General features: G+C 40.2%; 1 protein-coding gene and 1 long non-coding RNA gene across 2 annotated transcripts; both read left to right on the forward strand.

Moving 5' to 3' along the window:
• Nucleotides 1–225: 225 nt before the first annotated feature.
• LOC118493830 lies at nt 226–11302 on the forward strand. The gene is made up of 7 exons (XM_035995200.1): nt 226–844; nt 1110–1433; nt 1750–2049; nt 2147–2254; nt 10777–10863; nt 10988–11016; nt 11193–11302. Exons 1-7 carry the CDS (start codon nt 787–789, stop codon nt 11268–11270), a joined length of 984 nt encoding a protein of 327 aa, XP_035851093.1. The 5' UTR covers nt 226–786; the 3' UTR covers nt 11271–11302.
• Nucleotides 11303–11890: 588 nt separating this feature from the next.
• LOC118493832 lies at nt 11891–19410 on the forward strand. The gene is made up of 2 exons (XR_004895860.1): nt 11891–11988; nt 19157–19410. It is a non-coding gene; the product is annotated as an uncharacterized LOC118493832 (long non-coding RNA).
• Nucleotides 19411–21309: the final 1899 nt, after the last annotated feature.

Below are 21309 nucleotides of genomic sequence, written 5' to 3' on the forward strand. Positions count from 1 at the left end.
GCTGCCTGTCCCCTGAACACACTGTAAAAAAACGTGGTCTCTGTAGACAGCCCAGGCTCCACAAATGCTAACAAAAACAAACTGCACCAACCTGCACCACCAAACATAACAAACAGCGTTCCAGCCAATAACAGACAAGAAGGATTTGGGGGTGGGGCTTGGAGGGTTAGTGCGCAGAAGGGAGGGGGAGGGGACGGGATGAGGAGGAGGGAGGGGCGAGCTAGCCTCCGTTTTGTTTGACAGTACTGCAAACGTCAACAAGAAGTAACGTCACCCAACATTGCTTAGAGCACCTTTAAGTAACTTTTTATTTAGGCTTGATTTAAACATGTTCGAATATATTTTTCTAGATTTTGTAGACTAAACTTCAATAAGCTGAGAGTCTTCTCTTTACTGTTACTGATAATACAATGCAGTATTGTAATAAATATGTTTTAAAACTGCATTCATTGTATGTTTTTGGTACCGAAAACAAGTTTCAACATAGACTTTCTGGCACAGACGTACTATAAATGTGAAGCCTTTGTGTTTGTTCTGTCAGATAGGAACTAAAAGTGTCGGTTCTTGGGCCTCTCCTAAAGGTTCAGAAGTTCAAGGAAATTAAAAGCTGAAAGAGAGATGCTGATATGCTCCTCCTACAAACATTCAGCAACTTGCAAAAGAGAGACTTTGAGGAAGTACCAAGTCACTCATCACAGGAAGTAGATTCTTTATTTTTAACATGCATCAGTTCAGTGTCTCTGACAGTTGACAGCTGAGAAAGGGAGAGAAAAAGAGAGAAGCACGATGGCTGAATTCAAATGGATAAAAATGTCTTTATTTGGGATACTGCTTCAGTTTACAGGTAAGAATACATATATACACAAATACCAGAAGTATTACAAATTATAACTATAAATATTAGAAATGGTAAGTTATTATACAAAGTACATTTTATTTAGACAGAGAAGTCAGCAGTTTGTTTTAAACATGCTGAGTTTTGTGAAATTTAGAAACAGAATGAAACACATTTGTAAACTTCCGATGTATCTAAAACTTTCCCCACACTGTCAGCATGAGAGCATATTCATATTTCAGTTTACTTTTCATGTTTCTCCTCTCTTTCACAGTGGTTACCGGACATCACCTCTCCTTCACTGTCAGAGATGGTGATGATGTCACTTTGACTTGTGAAAATGTGGTAGATGGTCAGGTTAACTGTAACAGGACTAACTGGGTCTTCAGAGGTTCAATAAGGGTGGAAGTAGATCTAGTTACTCATGGGCAGATTGTTGAAAAAGACAAAGCTAAACGAGACAGACTGGGTGTTACAGAGAACTGTTCTCTGGTTATAAAGAAGGTCACAGTTCAGGATGTTGGTCTTTACCACTGTCAACAGCTCAAACCAGGACAAGAAGATGCAGACACTCAGATTGAACTATCTGTTATTAACAGTGAGTATTTATATAATTATATTTTCAGATCAAACTGTCTTGCCTGGTTCGACTTCCAATCTCACAGTCAAATCATCACAGTGTCTGAAAATGTGAATATGAAACAAAGAATCACTCCAGTTGGGTTTTTTCCCCAATAAATCATTACATATAGCCTATTTTCATACAAACAAATAATATACAAATAGAAGTGAGTGTACTCATGGGGAGAAAAAACAGAAGTGCTGGTACTGGCCCATTTCAGACACTGCTTATTAGAACAATAAACTGAAACATAATAATTGATGAAGTAATGTTGTCTTGTGTTCTTTATCAGTACAGGAACATGAACATGAAGATGGTGAGCAGGTGGAGCTGTCCTGCTCTGTGTTGACACATGAAGTGTGTAGACACACAGTGAAGTGGCTGTATGAGGGGGAAGATGCAGATGGAGATATAAGATACACGGATATGCAGACTTCACACTCTGAGTGCTCAGTTACTGTGACGTTTCCTATTTCTAATCTCAAGCAGAAGTCAAAGTGTCAAGAGTTGTTCAAGTGTGAAGTGACAGATGGTTACACTAAAAAAGTGCAGCTGTTTCCCTTCATCCCTCAGTCCTCAGGTGAGAAACCAGGTGAGAATATAATGAGCTGTTTAAAATCAGCTTGAACTGAAATCATGGGATATTTTCTCACTGTAGGTTGTTGAGTTTTGTCATTTCTTTTGTCCAGGGGAGGATGCCACAACATCAACCACGATGAGAACAACTGAAAGCGGCACAAAATCCAGAGTCACCTCAACAACGCCTGCTGTCAGTGTTACTTCAACATCACCACAAGGTACTGACTCCAAAGTTTAGTGTATTATTCAGTCTTTCTCACCGCTTTGGAAGCTAAAAGTATAAATGTCAACCCACTCTTGGCTTTGGGTGGAGATATTCTCGTCTGTATTCTCTAAAAGTTATTTCTCCTCTCTTTTAGCTACATGTTTTTAAAACTAACCAAAAGCTGCAGCCAAAATGTTTTGCATGTTTTCATTTGTTGTTGTTCCAGTTTGGTTGCTGTACCTCATTGCGGTCATAGGTTTAGTGGCACTCGTAATCATCACTGTGGCTGTCATCAGATGGAAGATGACTAAAGGTGACAACATTCACAGAATCAACTTTTAATAACAAGAAGTTTTGATAAAGCTGGGTGTTCAATGTGGAAGCTAAACCTGACTCTTGTTTTCAGGGGAGAAACGACAGACGGATGACAACGCGGTGAGTTTTAAAACTGAAGAATAAAATGTTTACACACATTTTTACTAGTTGCTCAGTACAACTTACTGTGGTTCTGTAGTTAACAGAGAACAATACACTCTGATCGTGATGTGCTGAGGTTAAGTTTTTGAGTGGAAGTGGAAGGATCTGTTTAACCTTTGTGTTGTCTTCCCGTCGACCATGCAACTTTTTGTTTTTCTGGGTCAAAATATAAACTGTTTTTCAACGTTTTGGGCGTCTTTTTCGACATTTGTGTTGCTTTTCCACCGATGTTTTTGTCACTTTTTCCCCAACGTTTTTTGGCTCAAATTTGTGTCAAATTTGACCCGAGTACAACAGGAGGGTTAAGGAATAGTTCATTTTGGTGAATGCACTATTTCACTTTCTTCCTAATATTAACCCTCTGAGGTCTAAGGGCAGTTTTACATTTCTTTTTAAATTCACCTTTTTTATTGTATTTGTGTATTACTGATCTCATATCAAAATGTTCAGAACAAACTCAGCTTTCTGTAAACTGAGGCCCAGATGTGTTCCAGAGAAATGTTTAAAAAGATAATTTGGCCCTAAAGCTGAAAAGTTGATGTTCGCTTTTTAAAATTTCTCAAATCTCTTGAGAAAACATACCTACACTCAGATGTTTGTTGCTTGAAATGAGTTTACAAAAGTCTTGGGTTCACTAAATGAGCTTAATATATTAATAAAATAGTAATTCAATGTCTAAAATGAAATTTTGTAATATTGCTTTTTGAATAGGAGTGTTATCAAACATTGCTTGGACTCGCCGGTGCGTCTTTTGTACTCAGAGGGTTAAAAACAACAAATCCCAACCTGTGATCATGTTACAGGAGCTAATAAGCTTAGCTTAGCTCAGCATAAGGACTGGAAGCAAGGAGAAGCTGCTAGCCTGGTTCCGTCCAATGTTAACAAAAGCTCACTAATTAACATGTGGTATCTTGTTTGTTTAATCCATTTACAACTACTTCTTGATGAACAACAGTCTATCCATCTGCCCAGCATGTGAGCCTGGTGCAGTGATAACACGGCTCCAGGAAGTTACTGCACCCGGCTGTTGTTGACCAAGAAATAGTTACAACATTTACTTCGCTCTATAAAAGCACAACATTGTTGTTTTTATTTACAGAAATGTGAACTGTAACCAGACTGTGTTTGTCCAGGAACAGAGCTTAAACTCGGCGGTGTCTCAGCCCGGTCCAGAAACCAGTCAGGACACGGTGAGATCACACACACGACACACCCAGTACAAAGTTACACTCACTGCTGTGTGTGTTTGTTCTCTGAATAGTGTAAGAGAGAAGAAAAGGGAAGGAAGATGACGCAGCGTCATCATACCAGAATAGAACTTAAAAAAAGAAAGAAGTGTGAAGCAAGAAGTAATGATAAGTGTGGGGTGACATGAGGAGAAAAAGTCACGCTGTCTTGTCTTCTCTGTGCAGGCTGATCCTGAAGATGGTGTTTCCTACGCCTCCATCAGCTACACCAAGAAGACCAAGAGCAGAGCCCAGGTAAGCTGTCTGATTGGATATACTCAGTAGGCGAATTGAGGGGGGGGATGCCATTCCACTTGTTAGCAAAATTACAAAAAATGCATGCCACTTGTTAACCTGCCTAAGAGAGCAGAGAGAGTGCATGGGCAGAATATGTTTGTCTAGTCTGCCTGACTCATTGATCCTTTATCTGACTAAAGTTTGTGCGAATAACAATCTATGGCTATGAAATATCAGTAGCCCAATGGCGTTTTTCCATTACATGGTACCTGCTCGACTCACCTCGACTTTTTTGGTCTTCCATTACGAAAAAAAAGTCCCTGGTACCTGCTAACAGGTACTTTTTTCAGTACCAGCTCCGTCGAGGTTCCAAGCGAGTTGAATCGATACCAAAAGGTGACGTGAAAACCTGCAGACTACTGATTGGTCGGAGAGAATCGTCACCAATCACTGTGTCATCATTGCTAGCGACAGACGGGTGTGTCCTGAACAAACCCGCCATTTTTAAATAGTTTAGCCAGCGGCGTTTTTTTTGCTGCCTCCAGCTTCAAGCTTTTGAAACAAGAGGTGTGTGTGTGTGTGTGTGTGTGTGTGTGTGTGTGTGTGTGTGTGTGTGTGTGTGGTGAAGCGAGGGAGAAGTGAGAGAGTGACGGTGATTAGCTTCGGGGCGAGTACTGAATCTAGAGTCATAGTGAGAGAAACAAAGTGTCTCCCCTGTGCTTTCTGACCACGGTGGGAAATCTGTAGCAGGAAACGTTAACCCTCTCCCTGATTTCATGTTGTTTATGGAGAAGGGAAAATGCAACGCTACCAAGCCACGGCAGTTTCCTGCGGCATCACTATGATGACCAGCCACGCTCGCCTCAGGCATGAGGCAGTACTAAATCTGCAATGGAAAATGGAGGACGGGGCACCGCGGTCGAGCAGGTACCATGTAATGGAAAAACACCATAACTGTGTTGTATTTTGATTAGTCTATAACAACGATGCTTTTAATTTCCGGGATTGTTCAAGTGCCTCAGGAAATTCCGGCGCATGTCACTAATTTCGGCTGGATGTCCGTCACCTTCCTCTTCCTTTGTGTTGGAGTTTAAAACGCCGGTGGATTTCTGAGGACTATGAGTAACTGCTCCTCAGATCTCTGCAGGGTAAATCCAGACAGCTAGGTAGACTATCTGTCCAATCTGAGTTTTCTGCTGCACGACTAAAACAACCTTTAAACGTACACATGTTCCACCAAAACAACTTCCTTCCCGAAGCTATTTTACAGAGGCACCGTGGCTCCGTCTGGTGCTTAGCACCGCCCAAGACGATTGTGATTGGTATAAAGAAATGCCAATAAACCAGAGCAGTTGTTCTCCTATCCCAGAATGCTGTGTGGACTAGCCAGACCCTCCTCCGCATCGCTGTTAATGAAGGTCTGGCAAAACGAGACTATATTTTGATCTATTAGTGCTGCTGTCCGGGTTCTGAAGTAGCAGATGGATTTATTTTATTTTTTTTGCCTTTTAAAGTGGCTACAATCAATATTCCTATGATAACAATATATGACAATGACAATGTGGCGATGAAAAGGGGTTGCTCATTGTGATGAACCTACAAAGAATTATCAGCTGAATCTGCTGCTCCCTTCAGCTTTACAGAGCTTCATAGTGAGTTTCAGCTCATTGTTTTGCTGTCCGGCCAAAACCTTTACTGTTCTGTTTCTCACTCAGCTCTCAGAGCCTCATTTTCTAACACAAAAGGCTTTAAAAAGCCATCGTACACTCCCTGCTCAGCAGCAAACAGCAGACAGACACAGTTAGAGACTAGCTGGTGAACAAAGTGGAGCATTGAGCAGCCAAAGAAACACCACTCCAAAAGCTCTCTGCGTCTGCTGAATGTTTAAATCAGCAACCGATTGCTAACAAGTTCACCATCATACTCACAGATTTAGTCCTGGTGATTGGTGATTCCTTCACTTGTCCTCTATCGCCACCATCAGACCAACATGTCAACTTCACTCACAAGACTTTTCATCATCTAATGAGCAGATACAAGCTGCAGCAAAGTGAACATGTCAGTTGTTACATGGCTGCAAAATCTGCACTTTCACAACCAGGTTACTTTGTTTCACACTTTAATTTAATCCATGTTGTGTTGAATTTACTGTACAGTAAAGGCTGATCTATGTTTCTGCATCAAATCCACGTCGTACCCCTCTACGTCGCTGCGAACCCCCCTCCAAGCTCTCCGCCGTAGCTTGATGTGCACCTCCAAAAATGTGTAACTTTGCGTTGAGGCGACACAGACCACAAGGACTGTGATTGGTCAACTGGTCCTGTGTGTTGATAGTCGGTGTTTCATGCAGCCTACTGTGGGGAGTAGCAACATGCTAGTTCACTGATATAAGCTTTGCAAATAAACTCAGACATATTTTGGTTACAATGACGGGGTTATCCGTTTGTAAACTGCTTGCTGTTTCCTTCTTACTTCTCAGGTACGGGTTAGAAATGATGATGATGATGATGAAGGTGATTCAGTGACCTACAGCTCTGTGAAAGCTTCCTCCTCTCCTGCCGGAGCCTCTGCTGATCCCAGAGACCTCTACGCCGCCGTTAACAGAACAAACAAATAAGAGACCACAGCACCCGAGAGACATTTTAAAGCTTTGGATATCCACTGGTGTTTTGGAGTAAATGTTGGAATCTTCACCTGTCAGCTTAATTCATAATGAACAGATCCCTAAAAAAACTTCACCAACCAGGGAAATCCTCAAAGATCAGCAATCTCCAAAGTTCATTTTCATAAACCTATTTCTGTTCAGTAACAATCCTTTCAGCTGGAAGCTCTGACTGTTGACCACGGTTAGAACTAAACTGTGATAGTTCTAACTGCTGAACATGATTCTGTTGTCCTCTGTTCTCTGTTGTGTTGTTGTTGTTTTTAAATCGTGCTTTGTATTTTCTGTGACAATATTTTGTTAACAGAAGGTATTGCTTACACCAGCTCACTTTAGCAAATAAACATTGAGCCAAACAGCTAAATCTCTCACTACTATTACTCAGATGCCCCAAATTCCATCCAGTTAAACACAACTAAAAGAGGGAATAATTGATTTAAAGTCAGTTGTCACAGTTCGGCCCAGAATCCCCTCTACTTAGCCTGTGACCTGTAATGCCTCTGTTGTTCTTGGACTCCGATCCAGGTTTTCTCTCTATCCTCCCGGTTGACTACAAGGGAGTTACCAATCATCAGCGCTTGCACTGCCACGCCTGTTGCCACTCTCACACACCTGTTGCCAATCTCCACGTCAGCCAGAGTCAGAGTTTTTTAAGCAGTGCCAGGAGGAACACTCTTTACCAGATTGTCACGTCTTTCAGTGTGGATTCTAGCGTTTGCTCTTGTTCTATTGGATTTAACGTTTTTTGACTTAAGTAGTTAATTGGACTTTCCTTTTTGGAAACCTTCGCTTGGACTTTACCTTCCTTTTTCCCTGCCTACCTGTGTACCGAACTCTGCCTGTTTTTGCCACCTTGGTTATCTGACTAAACCCTGCCTGTACTACTGCTGTTTTTGCCTGCCAAACTGTGTACCGAACTCTTTGCCAATTTGGATATTGGACTGAGCCCTGCCTGATACCTCTACCGTGTTTTTTGACCTTTTTGAGTTTACGCTGCCTACCAAGTTGCTCTGCCTGGCTCCCTATTCCTGTGTTTTCTTAATTAAAACCTAGATAATCTACTCTCTGCCTCCTGAGTCTGCTTTTGGTTCCACAATGTTGTACCTGGCCTCACCGGCCCTGACATCAATGAAAAGTAGACAGCAAGTGCTCACGTTTATTCTTTCTCTTAAAGGTAAAAAAAACTTTGGTCAGGTCTTGAATTGTGACCTAAATTCAAATTGCAAAATAAGCTTACTGCCACTTTTTTAAAATATAGTGACAGTTAAAACATTTCTGTCTGACCCCAATACAAATGTGTCCATACCTTTATGTTTAGGGAGGAGTACTGTAAAAGAGACAGATGCTTATCATCAGAGGGTAAAACCTGCAGAGCTCTGCTGCTGCTGTTAACCACATTCTCACCAAAACACTTCTCCTTCAGTTCTCAGAAAACAACACTAAGCTGCATGAGGAACCAACAAACCACTAACATTACATCATTTTCCCCTGTATGGACATATTGCATCAGGGGTACATTTCTGGTGTGCGAGCAGATTGACTAATTTTAGTATTTTAATTGATTCTATAAAGATTCCTTCTGTGTGAGAAGTTTACATTTTGACCTGAAGCTTCTCTTGTTGAACTTTGAATGAAAAGGGGTTTGGTCAAAAGACAGAGCTACAGATTCTCTCCACATCATCTGTGGGGCTGAGAACTTGTCTGAAAACTCATCAGTGGCTCAAGTACTTTATCTCCACACTGAACCACATCTGGCTTTTTGGCTGTTTAGATATCGTCAAGAAATTAAAAAGATGAAAAGTTGATCTGTGAATTTAGCAGCTGAAAGAAGAATAAAAGAAGATTCAGTCACTATAAGGAAGTCACAGTTTAATCAGGACAGGAAGTAAACGCTGTATCTCTTCTAAAGAAGTCAGAAACGTTGACAGTTGAAGGCGAGAGAACAAGAGAGAGAGACGGAGAGGAACGATGGCTGAATTCAGACGGATTCAAATAACTTTATTTGTGATTCTGATGCTCCAGTTTAAAGGTAAGGACCCAAAACACATACATGACTAAAATAAATGTTAATGATAGTATTTAAGTGACTTACATTGATATAAATGAAACAGCCAAGCTTGCTGTTTGTTTTGAAAATGGTGTGTCAAGTGGATTTTGATTAAGGCAAGTTTGCTGATCTTTGTTGTAATTAATGATCATCCTCTCACATAACCTAACTATACACATAAATACCAAATTCTTATCTCAGTCATGTTTGTCTTATCTTCAACAGAAGTAGCTGGACATAACTCCCTCTCCTTCACTGTCAGAGCTGGAGATGAAGTCACTCTGCCTTGTGAAAATGTGATAATTCAGGACAACTGTGACCAAACTACTTGGCTTTCTAGTCGTAAAGGGGAAGCAGCAGTAGAGCTGGTTTATCTTGGACAGATTAAAGATGTGATTCCCAAAGCTATATCAAACAGACTGAGTGTTACAGAGAAATGTTCTCTGGTTATAAAGAATGTCACAGAGGAGGATGTTGGTAGTTACACCTGCAGACTCAACAAATTCAACAAATCAGGACAACAACAAGGTCCAGATGCTGTGGTTCATCTGTCTGTTGTTACCAGTGAGTTTTTACATCATAATGTTTACTAACTGTCTTGTTAGAACAATATACTGAAACATGACAATAATTATGATTACAGTGATGAAGTTAATTTAACTCTTGTTGTCTTTCTTTCACAATATCTCCATCTTCACCAGTGGAAGAACAGAAGAAAACTGATTCAGTCACCATGTTCTGCTCTGTGTTGACATATGATGGGTGTGACCACTCAGTGAAGTGGCTGTATGAGGGTGATGAGAATGACGTGAAGATAACACCACTTACCTGTTCAGCCAGAGTGTCATTTCCTCCTCATCTTCATCAGAAGTTACTGAAGTGTAACGTGACAGATAAGAAGAATGGAAACACTCTGCTGTGTAATGTCGGCCCCCAGTCCTCTTGTAAGAAAACAGGTACAGTTGGTTTTATTTGATGGATTTAAAGTTTTAAGATTACATTTCTTGTTTAGTCTCGTCAGAAGGTAAACGTGAAGTATTTCATCACCATTTGTTGTGTTTTGTTATTTCATATATTCCAACCAATCAAAAGGAAGCACATTAGTGGGAGAAGACAATATATTGTCTGCAAATGATGACACTCCATCAAAACAAGGTAGTCTCTCTCTCTCTCTCTCTCTCTGCCTCTGTCTCTGTCTCTCTCTCTTTCTCCGTCTGCCTCTGCCTCTGTCTCTGTCTCCATCTCTATCTCTCTCTCTCTGTCTCTCTTTCTCCATCTATGTCTCTGTTTCTGTCTCTCTCTATCTTTCTGTCTCTCTCTCTCTCTCTCTCTCTCTCTCTCTCTCTTCCTCTCTCTCCTTATGAAAGACTAAAGTATGAATGTCAGACTAGGGCTGGGCAATATATCGATATATCAATATTGTGATATGAGACTAGATATCATCTTAGATTTTGGATATCATAATATCATGATATGACATAAGTGTTGTCTTTTCCTGGTTTTACAGGCAGCATCACAGTAAAGTGATGTACTTTGAACTTAACCAGACTGTTCTAGCTGTTCAATTATTTGTCTTTTCCCCATTTAGACATTATGTCCACATTACTGATGATTATTTATCTAAAATCTAAGTGTGAATATATTTTGTTAAAGCACCAATTGTCAACCCTAGAATATCACCGCAATATCGATATCGAGGTATTTGGTCAAGAATATCGTGATATCTGATTTTCTCCCTATCGCCCAGCCCTATGTCAGACCGACACATGGCTGTAAACGGAGATATTCACGTTGGAGAAAGCACGTTTGTTCTCTTTGAGCTACAGGATTTTGAATAGAACAGAAAGCTGCAGCCCAAATATATTTCATGTTTTTATTCTCTTCAGGCTGGTGGAGGGTCATCATGGTGTCTGTGGGTTTAGCAGCACTCGTAATAACTGTTGTGGTGGTCAACATATGGATGAGAACTAAAGGTGAGAACATTCACAGATGTCATCTTTAGAAGAAGATGTAATGAATGTCTGATGAACAAGAACTATTGATGAAGGTAGATTTACAGTGTGGAAACTAAAGTCTGCTCTTTTTTTGTCTTTTCAGGAAACAGAACCCAGATGGATGGCAATGCTGTGAGTTTTAAAACTGTATAATCAAACGCTTGTCTTTATGATATATTTCACTATTTACAATAAGAATAAACAGTGCTGACTGGATTGTTTAGAGTCTAAGTGGCTGCAGCAACAAAGGAGATGTATTTGTTCCATTTGATCTCAGAATCTCCAGTGTGTTGTGTTGTTTTTCACAGGAGCATCATGATGAAGATGAAGGTACAGTGACCTATGAAAACGTTGGAGAACCTTCTGTTTCTATCAGACTCCACTGATCAACAACTTCAACATCAACTCACCAGAAAAAGAGAAAAACTGTAACATACTTTTGAGTCATATCTTAAAACCTAAGTGTAACTTGTATTTCAGTTTATCAATGACGTCTTGATGTTAGGATTTGACTCATTGCTTTTAAAGGTAAAGCTTTGCTCAAGTTTTTAAATCTCTGTGTATATATGTATTAGAAATTAAGATGAGAGAAACTTTATTGTCATCCTTCTATATACAATGCAGTAGCCTAGAAATCTAGACCCACCCTAGCAGCAGCAAATGTAATTTGCAGCCAGAGTCAGTCTAGCAACTCTCCGTTGGCTTGTGAGCTGGAAAAACCAAATTCTGGTCAGGCCAATCACATCGTGTATAGAGTCGGTGGGCGGGCTTATGGCTTCTGCTGCAGGTGAACAGCATAAGCTTTTCTTTGAAAAAAAAACAAAGAACGGCACTGAAGTCATTCTTAAAAAAGGAAGATGTGTTCCGAGTTTTGCCGACTGGATACGGCAAAAGTTTAATCTATCAACTAGCTCCGCTACCTTCTTTGTTGCTCTGCTTGATTGTAGCGCTATCCTATTGCGTGCAGAGGGAATTTGAATGACAACCATTTATCCCGCCTCTCGGATTGAGCCCTGCCAATGGGGAGTTCCCAGACCCAACATCTGGATGTGGGTCTGGCTTGTCAGGCTAACAATGCAGTACAGTCCATATAGGAACAGAAAGGTGTTCTCTAGAAGAGCTCCTAAATGTCTTTTGCTGTGCCCTACTATGACACAAACTACTACCATTGTAGTGACTGTTCCATTATCTTTGTGACTATTATTGCCACTGTTCATCACACCCCCAACCAGCACCGTCAGACACCGCCTACCAAGAGTCTGGGTCTGGGTCTGCTGAGGTTTCTTCCTGAAAGGGAGTTTTTCCTCACCACTGTCGCAATAGCCACTGCTAATGCTTGCTCTTGAGGGAATTACTGTAACTGTTGGGGCTTTGTAATTATAGAGTGTGGTCTAGACCTACTCTATCTGTAAAGTGTCTCGAGATAACTCTTGTTATGATTTGATACTATAAATAAAATTGAATTGAATTGAATTGATCTATGCTTCTGTGTCGAATCGACGGCCTACCCCCGCAGACCCCTCCACGTCGCTGCGATCCCCCCTCCAAGACCTCTGCCGTAGCTCGACGTGCACCTCCAAAAATGTGTAACTTTGCGTTGAGGTGATGCAGACCACAAGGACTGTGATTGGTCAACTGGTCCTGTGTGTTGATAGTCGGTGTTTCATGCAGCCTACTGTGGTAGGTAAGCTTTGCAAATAAACTCAGACATATTTTGGTTACAATGACGGGGTTATCCGTTTGTAACTGCTTGTTAACATAACATAAACTGGTTGGCAGACACCTGCAGTATGGCGGTGAAATTCTCCGCGATGCAAAGCAACCCCAACGCAGAACTCCGAAAGGGTCACGACGCCATAGGAGGACAGTGTAGCTACGTCGTGGAGTTGACGCAGAAGCATAAAACAGCCTTAAGTTGGGTGCTGTTTCCTTCTTACTTCTCAGGTACGGGTTAGAAATGATGTTGATGATGATGATGATGATGAAGGTGATTCAGTGACCTACAGCTCTGTGAAAGCTTCCTCCTCTCCTGCCGGAGCCTCTGCTGATCCCAGAGACCTCTACGCCGCCGTTAACAGAGCAAACAAATAAGAGACCACAGCACCCGAGAGACATTTTAAAGCTTTGGATATTCACTGGTGTTTTGGAGTAAATATTAATTCATAATGAACAGATCCCTAAAAAAACTTCACCAACCAGGGAAATCCTCAAAGATCAGCAATCTCCAAAGTTCATTTTTATAAACCTATTTCTGTTCAGTAACAATCCTTTCAGCTGGAAGCTCTGACTGTTGACCACGGTTAGAACTAAACTGTGATAGTTCTAACTGCTGAACATGATTCTGTTGTCCTCTGTTCTCTGTTGTGTTGTTGTTGTTGTTGTTGTTTAATCGTGCTTTGTAGTTGAATACATTACACGGCTTTGAAACCGTTAAATTGATGCAGTGACTCCAAGTGAATTCATCATCCATTTCAGCACCATGGACAGCACCACTACAAACCTCTTAATAAATTAGAGTGCAGATCGGGCCAAATTTTTCTGTCCGAGCCCGGCCCGCGTCCGACAGAGCCGTGACCGAACCTGGCCCTGAGCCCGACAGGCATTAAGAAATTTGTGTCTGAGCCTGACACAGTTAAAATCTAATTTTTTTCTCATACTAATGACACATGTAGGCTATGTTTTTGTGTGGAAAGCTTTTATTAAGCTACTGTAGGAAGGCATTCGGAAATGTCAACAGATGAGGCATCAGCACACGGTAATAAGCTGTTAAAATGTTCAATGTGTTAACCTTTCCTGATTGCTTCTTTTCCGACCGTGGTCAGAAAACCAGGGGAGACTCGTTACCTCCAGGGCCGATGTTATAACATGAATATCGTCAGGGTTAATATCCTGTTTCTGGTGAGACAATGAATGAACTTGACTTTCAGTCTGGCTGACAGTCTAGTCTGACACCGCACACACTGTGTAGCTACAAAACTTAACTTATTGCACCAACTCTGTTTGCACACAACACGTCTGCTTCCTCTTTCTCTATATCTCTTCTGCCCACTTTCCACACACACACACCCTCACACGCACTGAGCTCTCTTAAAGGAGCCGCAGCACCATTTTACAGCAAATGCCTTATCACGCTGATGTGACCGAGCCCGACCATCATTTCTAAATAACTGTCCGAACCCGGCCTGGCCCGTTGGGTACCGTTGGGCTCGGTTTGGGTATCCATGCCTTATAATAAATCAGCACCTGAACTCACTCTAAAGGCGAGACACTATAGGTGAATAGGGTAACATTTTTAACAGATATCACCATGAAACTCTCCCAGTTGATTACTTACATTAAGATGAGAAAAAAATGTATTACAAGTTTTCTGTAATTTAATGTTTTAATATGCAAATTAGGCATTCTATAATTAAATATGCACTAATTTGTTGTATTGGATAAAGCCAGGTTCAAAATTCTTTTTTCATTGTGTTCACATATTAGATGTGAAAAAAATTACAGAGGGATTTATGGATATCTACTGGATTTTCGCCATGTTTTGTGGAATAAAATGTTATATAAATCAGGCTAGGAATAATATATTTACAAATCCCTCTGTAAATGTCTTCATAATATAAATAGGTATTAGACCGTAAAGTTTAGTGTATAAAGGTTCTACTGAAGTGGAGATTTTGGACTTGGAGTATGAGAGAAAAGTCATTTTGAGAAAACGGGCTTTAAAGATTTTTAAAGCAAAATTCCACTAATTTCTATTGAAAGCCAATTACAGACACATATCCCTTTAGGTCCAAGTAAGATCCATGTATCACACTGTTTAACATCCACAACTCATTATTGCTTCATCCATCACTGATCATAACATCCAAATCACACACACATCAACATGGCCTTCAACTGAAGACCATTACATCACAAACTTCGAACTGACAGAACACAACCATTACATAACATAGTTCCCCCAAGTTAGTTTACAGTCTACATATCCAAGCCAGCACCATATGTAGGGCCCTCCTCCATCTCCTGCTGGTGTCTTTTCACTTTTTTGGCTGTTCTGACACTTTTAAGGCTCCGCTTTGCACTGGTGGAATGGACACTTTTGGCTTTTGAGATCCTAACCATGTCATCATCATTCATTGCATTGACAGTCTGTGCTCTGAAGCCACAATTTCTCCATCACAGCCAGCATAGCAGAGGTACACTCATTGAATGTAGAAATAGCCACACTGACTGCAGCCTCAACCCTGCTTTTCCCCACAAAGACTGTTTTTGGACATCGGGCCCATATAACCAAGTTGAGGCATGCGTTGGCATTCTGAGTGCCTCCATGCTGCACTGTCACTGGACATCCGGTGATACACAGGGATGAGCTTCTTATGATGATCATTCAAAAGACCAATATTTACAACATTGGAGAAAGCAAACCAAGGCTCAGTGACCAGCAACTGGGTCAGACAGAGATGCACTTCCTCCTCCACTGGGAAAAACTATCTTCACTAAGAGATTTACACCTTGGAAAAATAGCCAAAAAAAAGTTAACACCAGTAAAGAAGCCAGAAGGTCTCCTAGGAGAGGTGACAGCAGCTCCACTGACAGCTAAATATATATCTGCCTGCCACCGCCTGAGGGACTCACAACCACTTAGGATCCCAAAATTACAGATTTGTTTAGTATTGTATAGTAATTATATTAGAATAGTATATCTGTGACACCTACATATTCAATATATGACATGTAGGCTATGAATTTCTGTAAACTGCTTGGAAAGAGAGAGAGAGAGAGAGAGAGAGAGAGAGAGACTGATTACCTCCACTGTCTGAACACTCGTGTTTTCCCAACGACAGTTTACACATCAACGTAACATGTGATGCCATTTCATCATCTGCTGTCTTAGTTTTTAATCCTGTGTCTTCTTGCTAATGACAACTGTTTTCATCTTCTCTGAGATGATTTTCGATGATTTCGATCACGTCAGAAATTGGCATCAGGCAATGAGATTGCGCATTTAGGGTTAAATCCCCCCTTTCACTTTCACGATTGGTTGCTGATAAAAAGAAAATGACTATATTTGGATGCGACAACATTGCACAGGAGAGAGCTTTCTAAGGGTATATGTCATGACAGGGTGCAGACAGCGATCGCGGAGCAGCGAGATGATGTAGAACGCCAACTTTTGTCGAATTTAGGAGAAATCTACAGACGCAAACACACAAAGTGTAGTAAAATAAAGACCTAAATGTGTATTTTTTACTTTTTTTACAATGTTTTTGCCTGCCGTGTCTCGCCTTAATTAATGTTTTGGGACACCTGTAAAGAACATATTTTATTTATATATTTTAATTTTGTGGTGTTGACCAAGCGTGCTGCAGGAAGGTGTCTGATCGTCATGCTTTTCATAGTGGAAAGTAAATTGTCTTTGCTATAGAAATAACTTTTTTTTAATTCTGTGAAAATATTTAGTAAATGTGAGAATGTAATGCTAACACCAGCTCACTTTAGCAAAAAAATCATTGAGTCAAACTCAAGCTAAATCTCACACTATAATTAAGCAGATGCCCCAATTTCCATCCAGTGAAACCCAATTAAAAGAGGGAATAATTGATTTAAAGTCAATGAAAGGTCGACAGCCAGTGCTCACGTTTAATCTCTTTCTCTTAAAGGTAAAAAAACATTAGTCAGGTCTTGAACTGTGACCTAAATTCAAATTGCAAAATGAGCCTACTGCCACCTTAAAATGTAGTGACAGTTAAAACATTTCTGTCACTGCGACCAATACAAATGTGTCCATACCTTTATGTTTAGGGAGGAGTACTGTAACAGAGACAGATGCTTATCATCAGAGGGTAAAACCTGCAGATCTCTGCTGCTGGTGTTACCTCACCAAACACTTCCCCTTCAGTTCTCAGAAAACAACACTAAGATACATGATGAACCAACAAACCACTAACATTTCATCATTTTCCCCTGTATGGACTGATTGCAACAGGTGTACATGTCTGGTGTGCGAGCAGATTGACTAATTTCAGCATTTTAATTGATTCTGTAAAGATTCCTTCTGTGTGAGGAGTTTACATTTTGACCTGAAGCTTCTCTTGTTGAACTTTGAATGAAAAGGGGTTTGGTCAAAAGACAGAGTAACAGATTCTCTCCACATCATCTGTGGGGCTGAGAACTCGTCTGAAAACTCATCAGTGGCTCAAGTACTTTATCTCCACACTGAACCACATCTGGCTTTTTGGCTGTTTAGATATTGTCAAGAAATTAAAAAGATGAAAAGTTGATCTGTGAATTCAGCAGCTGAAAGGAAGATAAAAAAAAGATCCAGTCACTATAAGGAAGTCACACTTTACTCAGAACAGGAAGTAAAGGCTGTATCTCTCCTAAAGAAGTCAGAAACGTTGACAGTCGAGGGCGAGAGAACAAGAGAGAGAGACGGAGAGGAACGATGGCTGAATTCAGACGGATTCAAATAACTTTATTTGTGATTCTGATGCTCCAGTTTACAGGTAAGGACCCAAAACACATACATGACTAAAAGAAATGTTAATGATAGTATTTAAGTGACTAACATTGATATAAATGAAACCGCCAAGAAAACAGGTACAGTTGGTTTTATTTGATGTATTTTAACTTTTAAGATGATTATTCTTTCTTGTTTAATCTCTTCAGATAGTAAATATGAAGTATTTTAACACCATTTGTTGTGTTTTGTTGTTTTATAACAAAATCAAAAGGAAACACAACAGTGGAAACAGATAACACACCAACAACACCAGGTACTTAACATCATACTCTCTCTCTCTCTCTCTCTCTCTCTGTCTCTCTCTCTCTCTCTCTCTCTCTCTCTCTCTCTCTCTCTCTCTCTCTCTCTCTCTCTCCTTATGAAGCCTAAAGTATGAATGTCAGACCGACACATGGCTGCAAATGGAGATATTCACGTTGATATCCATGTTTGTTCTCTTTGAGCTACAGGATTTTGAATAGAACAGAAAGCTGCAGCCCAAATATATTTCATGTTTTTATTCTCTTCAGACTGGTGGAGGGTCATCATGGTGTCTGTGGGTTTAGCAGCACTCGTAATAACTGTTGTGGTGGTCAACATATGGATGAGAACTAAAGGTGAGAACATTCACAGATGTCATCTTTAGAAGAAGAGTTAATGAATGTCTAATGAACAAGAACTATTCATGAACATAGGTTTACAGTGTAAACTAAAAACTTTTGTCTTTTTGTATTTTCAGGAAACAGAACCCAGATGGATGGCAATGCTGTGAGTTTTAAAACAAAGACAAAGACAAAACTAATCAAACGCTTGTCTTTATGATATATTTCACTATTTACAATAAGAATAAACAGTGCTGACTGGATTGTTTAGAGTCTAAGTGGCTGCAGCAACAAAGGAGATGTATTTGTTCCATTTGATCTCAGAATCTCCAGTGTGTTGTGTTGTTTTTCACAGGAGCATCATGATGAAGATGAAGGTACAGTGACCTATGAAAACGTTGGAGAACCTTCTGTTTCTATCAGACTCCACTGATCAACAACTTCAACATCAACTCACCAGAAAAAGAGAAAAACTGTAACATCATTTTGAGTCGTATCTAAAAACCGAAGAGTAACTTGTAATTCAGTTTAACAATGATGTCTTGATGTTAAGATTTGAGTCATTGCTTTTAAAGGTAAAGCTTTGCTCAAGTTTTTAAATCTCTGTGTATATATGTATTAGAAATTAAGATAATAGAAACTTTATTGTCATCCTTTTATATACAATGCAGTAGCCTAGAAATCTAGACGCACCCTAGCAGCAGCAAAGGGTTAGTCTAGCAACTCTCCGTTGGCTTGCTAGCTGGAAAAAACTGGAACAAACTCTAGTCAGGCCAATCACATCGTGTATAGAGTCGGTGGGCGGGCTTATGGCTGCTGCTGCTGGTGAAAAGCGGTCTTTCGAATCAGCTTTGGCCGTGACTCTGGAAGACTTGGAGTTAAGCTTTTCTTTGAGAAAAGAACAAAGAACGGCACTGAAGTCATTCTTAAAAAAGGAAGATGTGTTCAGAGTTTTGCCGACCGGATACAGCAAAAATTGAATCTATCAACTAGCGTTGCTCTGGTTGGTTGTAGCGCAATCGTATTGCGTGCAGAGGGAATTTGAAAGACAACCTTTTATCCCGCCCCTCGGATTGAGCCCTGCCAATGGTGAGTTCCCAGACCCAACATCTGGATGTGGGTCTGGCTTGTCAGGCTAACAATGCAGTACAGTCCATATAGGAACAGAAAGGTGTTCTCTAGTCCCGGTGCAAAACAAAAGAATGAACAAATCAACATGAGGTGAAAACAACAAGATACAAAACAGTTACAGAACAAGATACAAGACAAGGAACAAACATTTAGTGAAATAATAGAAAAATATACATACAGGGGAAAATATAAATACACAGAGTGAAAATAAATGGAAACAAATGTAAAGCAGTTCCCTGATAATATGTATGTAATATAATAACAGTAATCCATTTGAATTCATAATTCTGTTGTGAACATGTTCATTGGAAGTCTAATATGTTTTTTTACACGTTGTGTGGTTTTGAAGGAGCTTTCAGCCTTAAGGCCGGTTACACACTGCCTGCGTGGCGTTTCTGTTGCGTGTCAGCTGCGTGACGGCTGCGCGGCGGCTGCGTGGCGTTTTCTATGTCTTTACACACCAACGTGTCTGACGCGGTGCTGCTGCTGCTAGCCTTGTCTGGTATGTATGTTTCCAATTGATAAAATGAAATACCATGTTAAAAATAAATATATACTGATTTGATTACAGCATAGACAACGTCGGCAGTATTGACGGCAAAATAGGCTACAGAATATTTTGTTCTGTATTGACAGGTGCAATATTTGAAAATCCAATTTTTTTTTTTTTTAAATTACATTTATATCTGCATTTATATCAAAACCTAGAGACTTTCAAACATCAACATGTCATTTACTAATATGTATTTGTGTCTAAACGACATATAAACATATTTTCCTATTTTATTTTGCCTGGAAACTCTTCCAACACGCTTGCGTGTCACGTGAAAAATAGGCGTCGGTTCTATTTCGAGCAGGCACGCGTTTTCGAGATGTGCGTGTCACGCAGGCAGTGTGTAAGCTCTAACTTGTTAACATGGGAGCCGAAATTCCCAATTTGGTTCAAATTCTAAAATTTTTCAATATAGAGTATACTTTGTGTTGGTTTAACATAAAAAGATGAACAAATGATATGGACATCTTCAAGGGACAGTTATTGGGCGTTTTCTTTTCAAACTCTACATGCTCACACCTGCTCAATTTGGCAAAACAGTTCAATCTCTCACTATAATTATACAGAGGCCCCAAATTCCATTCAGTTAAACACAAGTAAAAGCAGCCAGTGCTTGCGTTAAAACGCTTTCTGTCAACCCTGTGAAAACCAAGCCATTTCTGAGCAGTTTTTGCTCCTGTCACATTATGACTCACTGTGGGATCATTTTTCATCTGAGATTAACAAACACGACCATGGCCAGAAGCAGGAAGAGCTCCTAAATGTCTTTAGAGCATCTAGACTATATTTGGATCTATCAATGCTGCTGTCAGTGGTTCTGAAGTAGCAGATGGATTTCTTTGTTTTTGTTTTTAAGAATATTTTCCTTTTAACGTGGCTACAATCAATGTTCCTATGGTAACAATATATGACAATGACAATGTGGCGATGAAAAGAGGTTGCTCATTGTGATGAACCTACAAAGAATTATCAGCTGAATCTGCTGCTCCCTTCAGCTTTACAGAGCTTCATAGTGAGTTTCAGCTCATTGTTTTGCTGTCCGGCCAAAACCTTTACTGTTCTGTTTCTCACTCAGCTCTCAGAGCCTCATTTTCTAACACAAAAGGCTTTAAAAAGCCATCGTACACTCCCTGCTCAGCAGCAAACAGCAGACAGACACAGTTAGAGACTAGCTGGTGAACAAAGTGGAGCATTGAGCAGCCAAAGAAACACCACTATAATACAGTTAATGACAGAAAACATAAAAAAGGAAAAACGTAAGTTAGATTTGTTTGATAATTTATTTATTTTTAAATAGAGAAACAGTTGAATCAGATAATTCAACATTTCCCTGAGGGAACACATATATATTTCAATCAGGAGAGACTTCGTTGCAGATATGCAAACATTTATTAGTAAGATATCACAAAGTAATTACAAACATAACTTTGGAGATTAGACTCCATTGTACACGGGGTATATATACAATTCTAAGGTTTAGGAAAACCAAAACATATCCCCCAATGGAATCTAGACACTGGTGGTGGTGAGGAAAATCTGTATAGGCAAAACGAGCCGTCAGCCGGGAGAAGACCGAGAACCCGTGCCGAATATGGCTGGAGGTAGAAGGGGAGGAGGCGGGTCGCACTCTCGTCTGAAAA

The sequence above is a fragment of the Sander lucioperca genome, chromosome 19 (assembly GCF_008315115.2).
Source record: "Sander lucioperca isolate FBNREF2018 chromosome 19, SLUC_FBN_1.2, whole genome shotgun sequence".
NCBI classification, from domain to species: domain Eukaryota; kingdom Metazoa; phylum Chordata; class Actinopteri; order Perciformes; family Percidae; genus Sander; species Sander lucioperca.

What these genes read in the sequence shown, in the direction of transcription:
- LOC118493830 (XM_035995200.1), top strand. Translation starts at nt 787, where the DNA reads ATGGCTGAATTCAAATGGATAAAAATGTCTTTATTTGGGATACTGCTT. An exon ending in TGAACTATCTGTTATTAACA is followed by an intron (nt 1,434 to 1,749) that starts GTGAGTATTTAT and finishes GTTCTTTATCAG; the next exon opens with TACAGGAACATGAACATGAA. An exon ending in TACTTCAACATCACCACAAG is followed by an intron (nt 2,255 to 10,776) that starts GTACTGACTCCA and finishes TATTCTCTTCAG; the next exon opens with GCTGGTGGAGGGTCATCATG.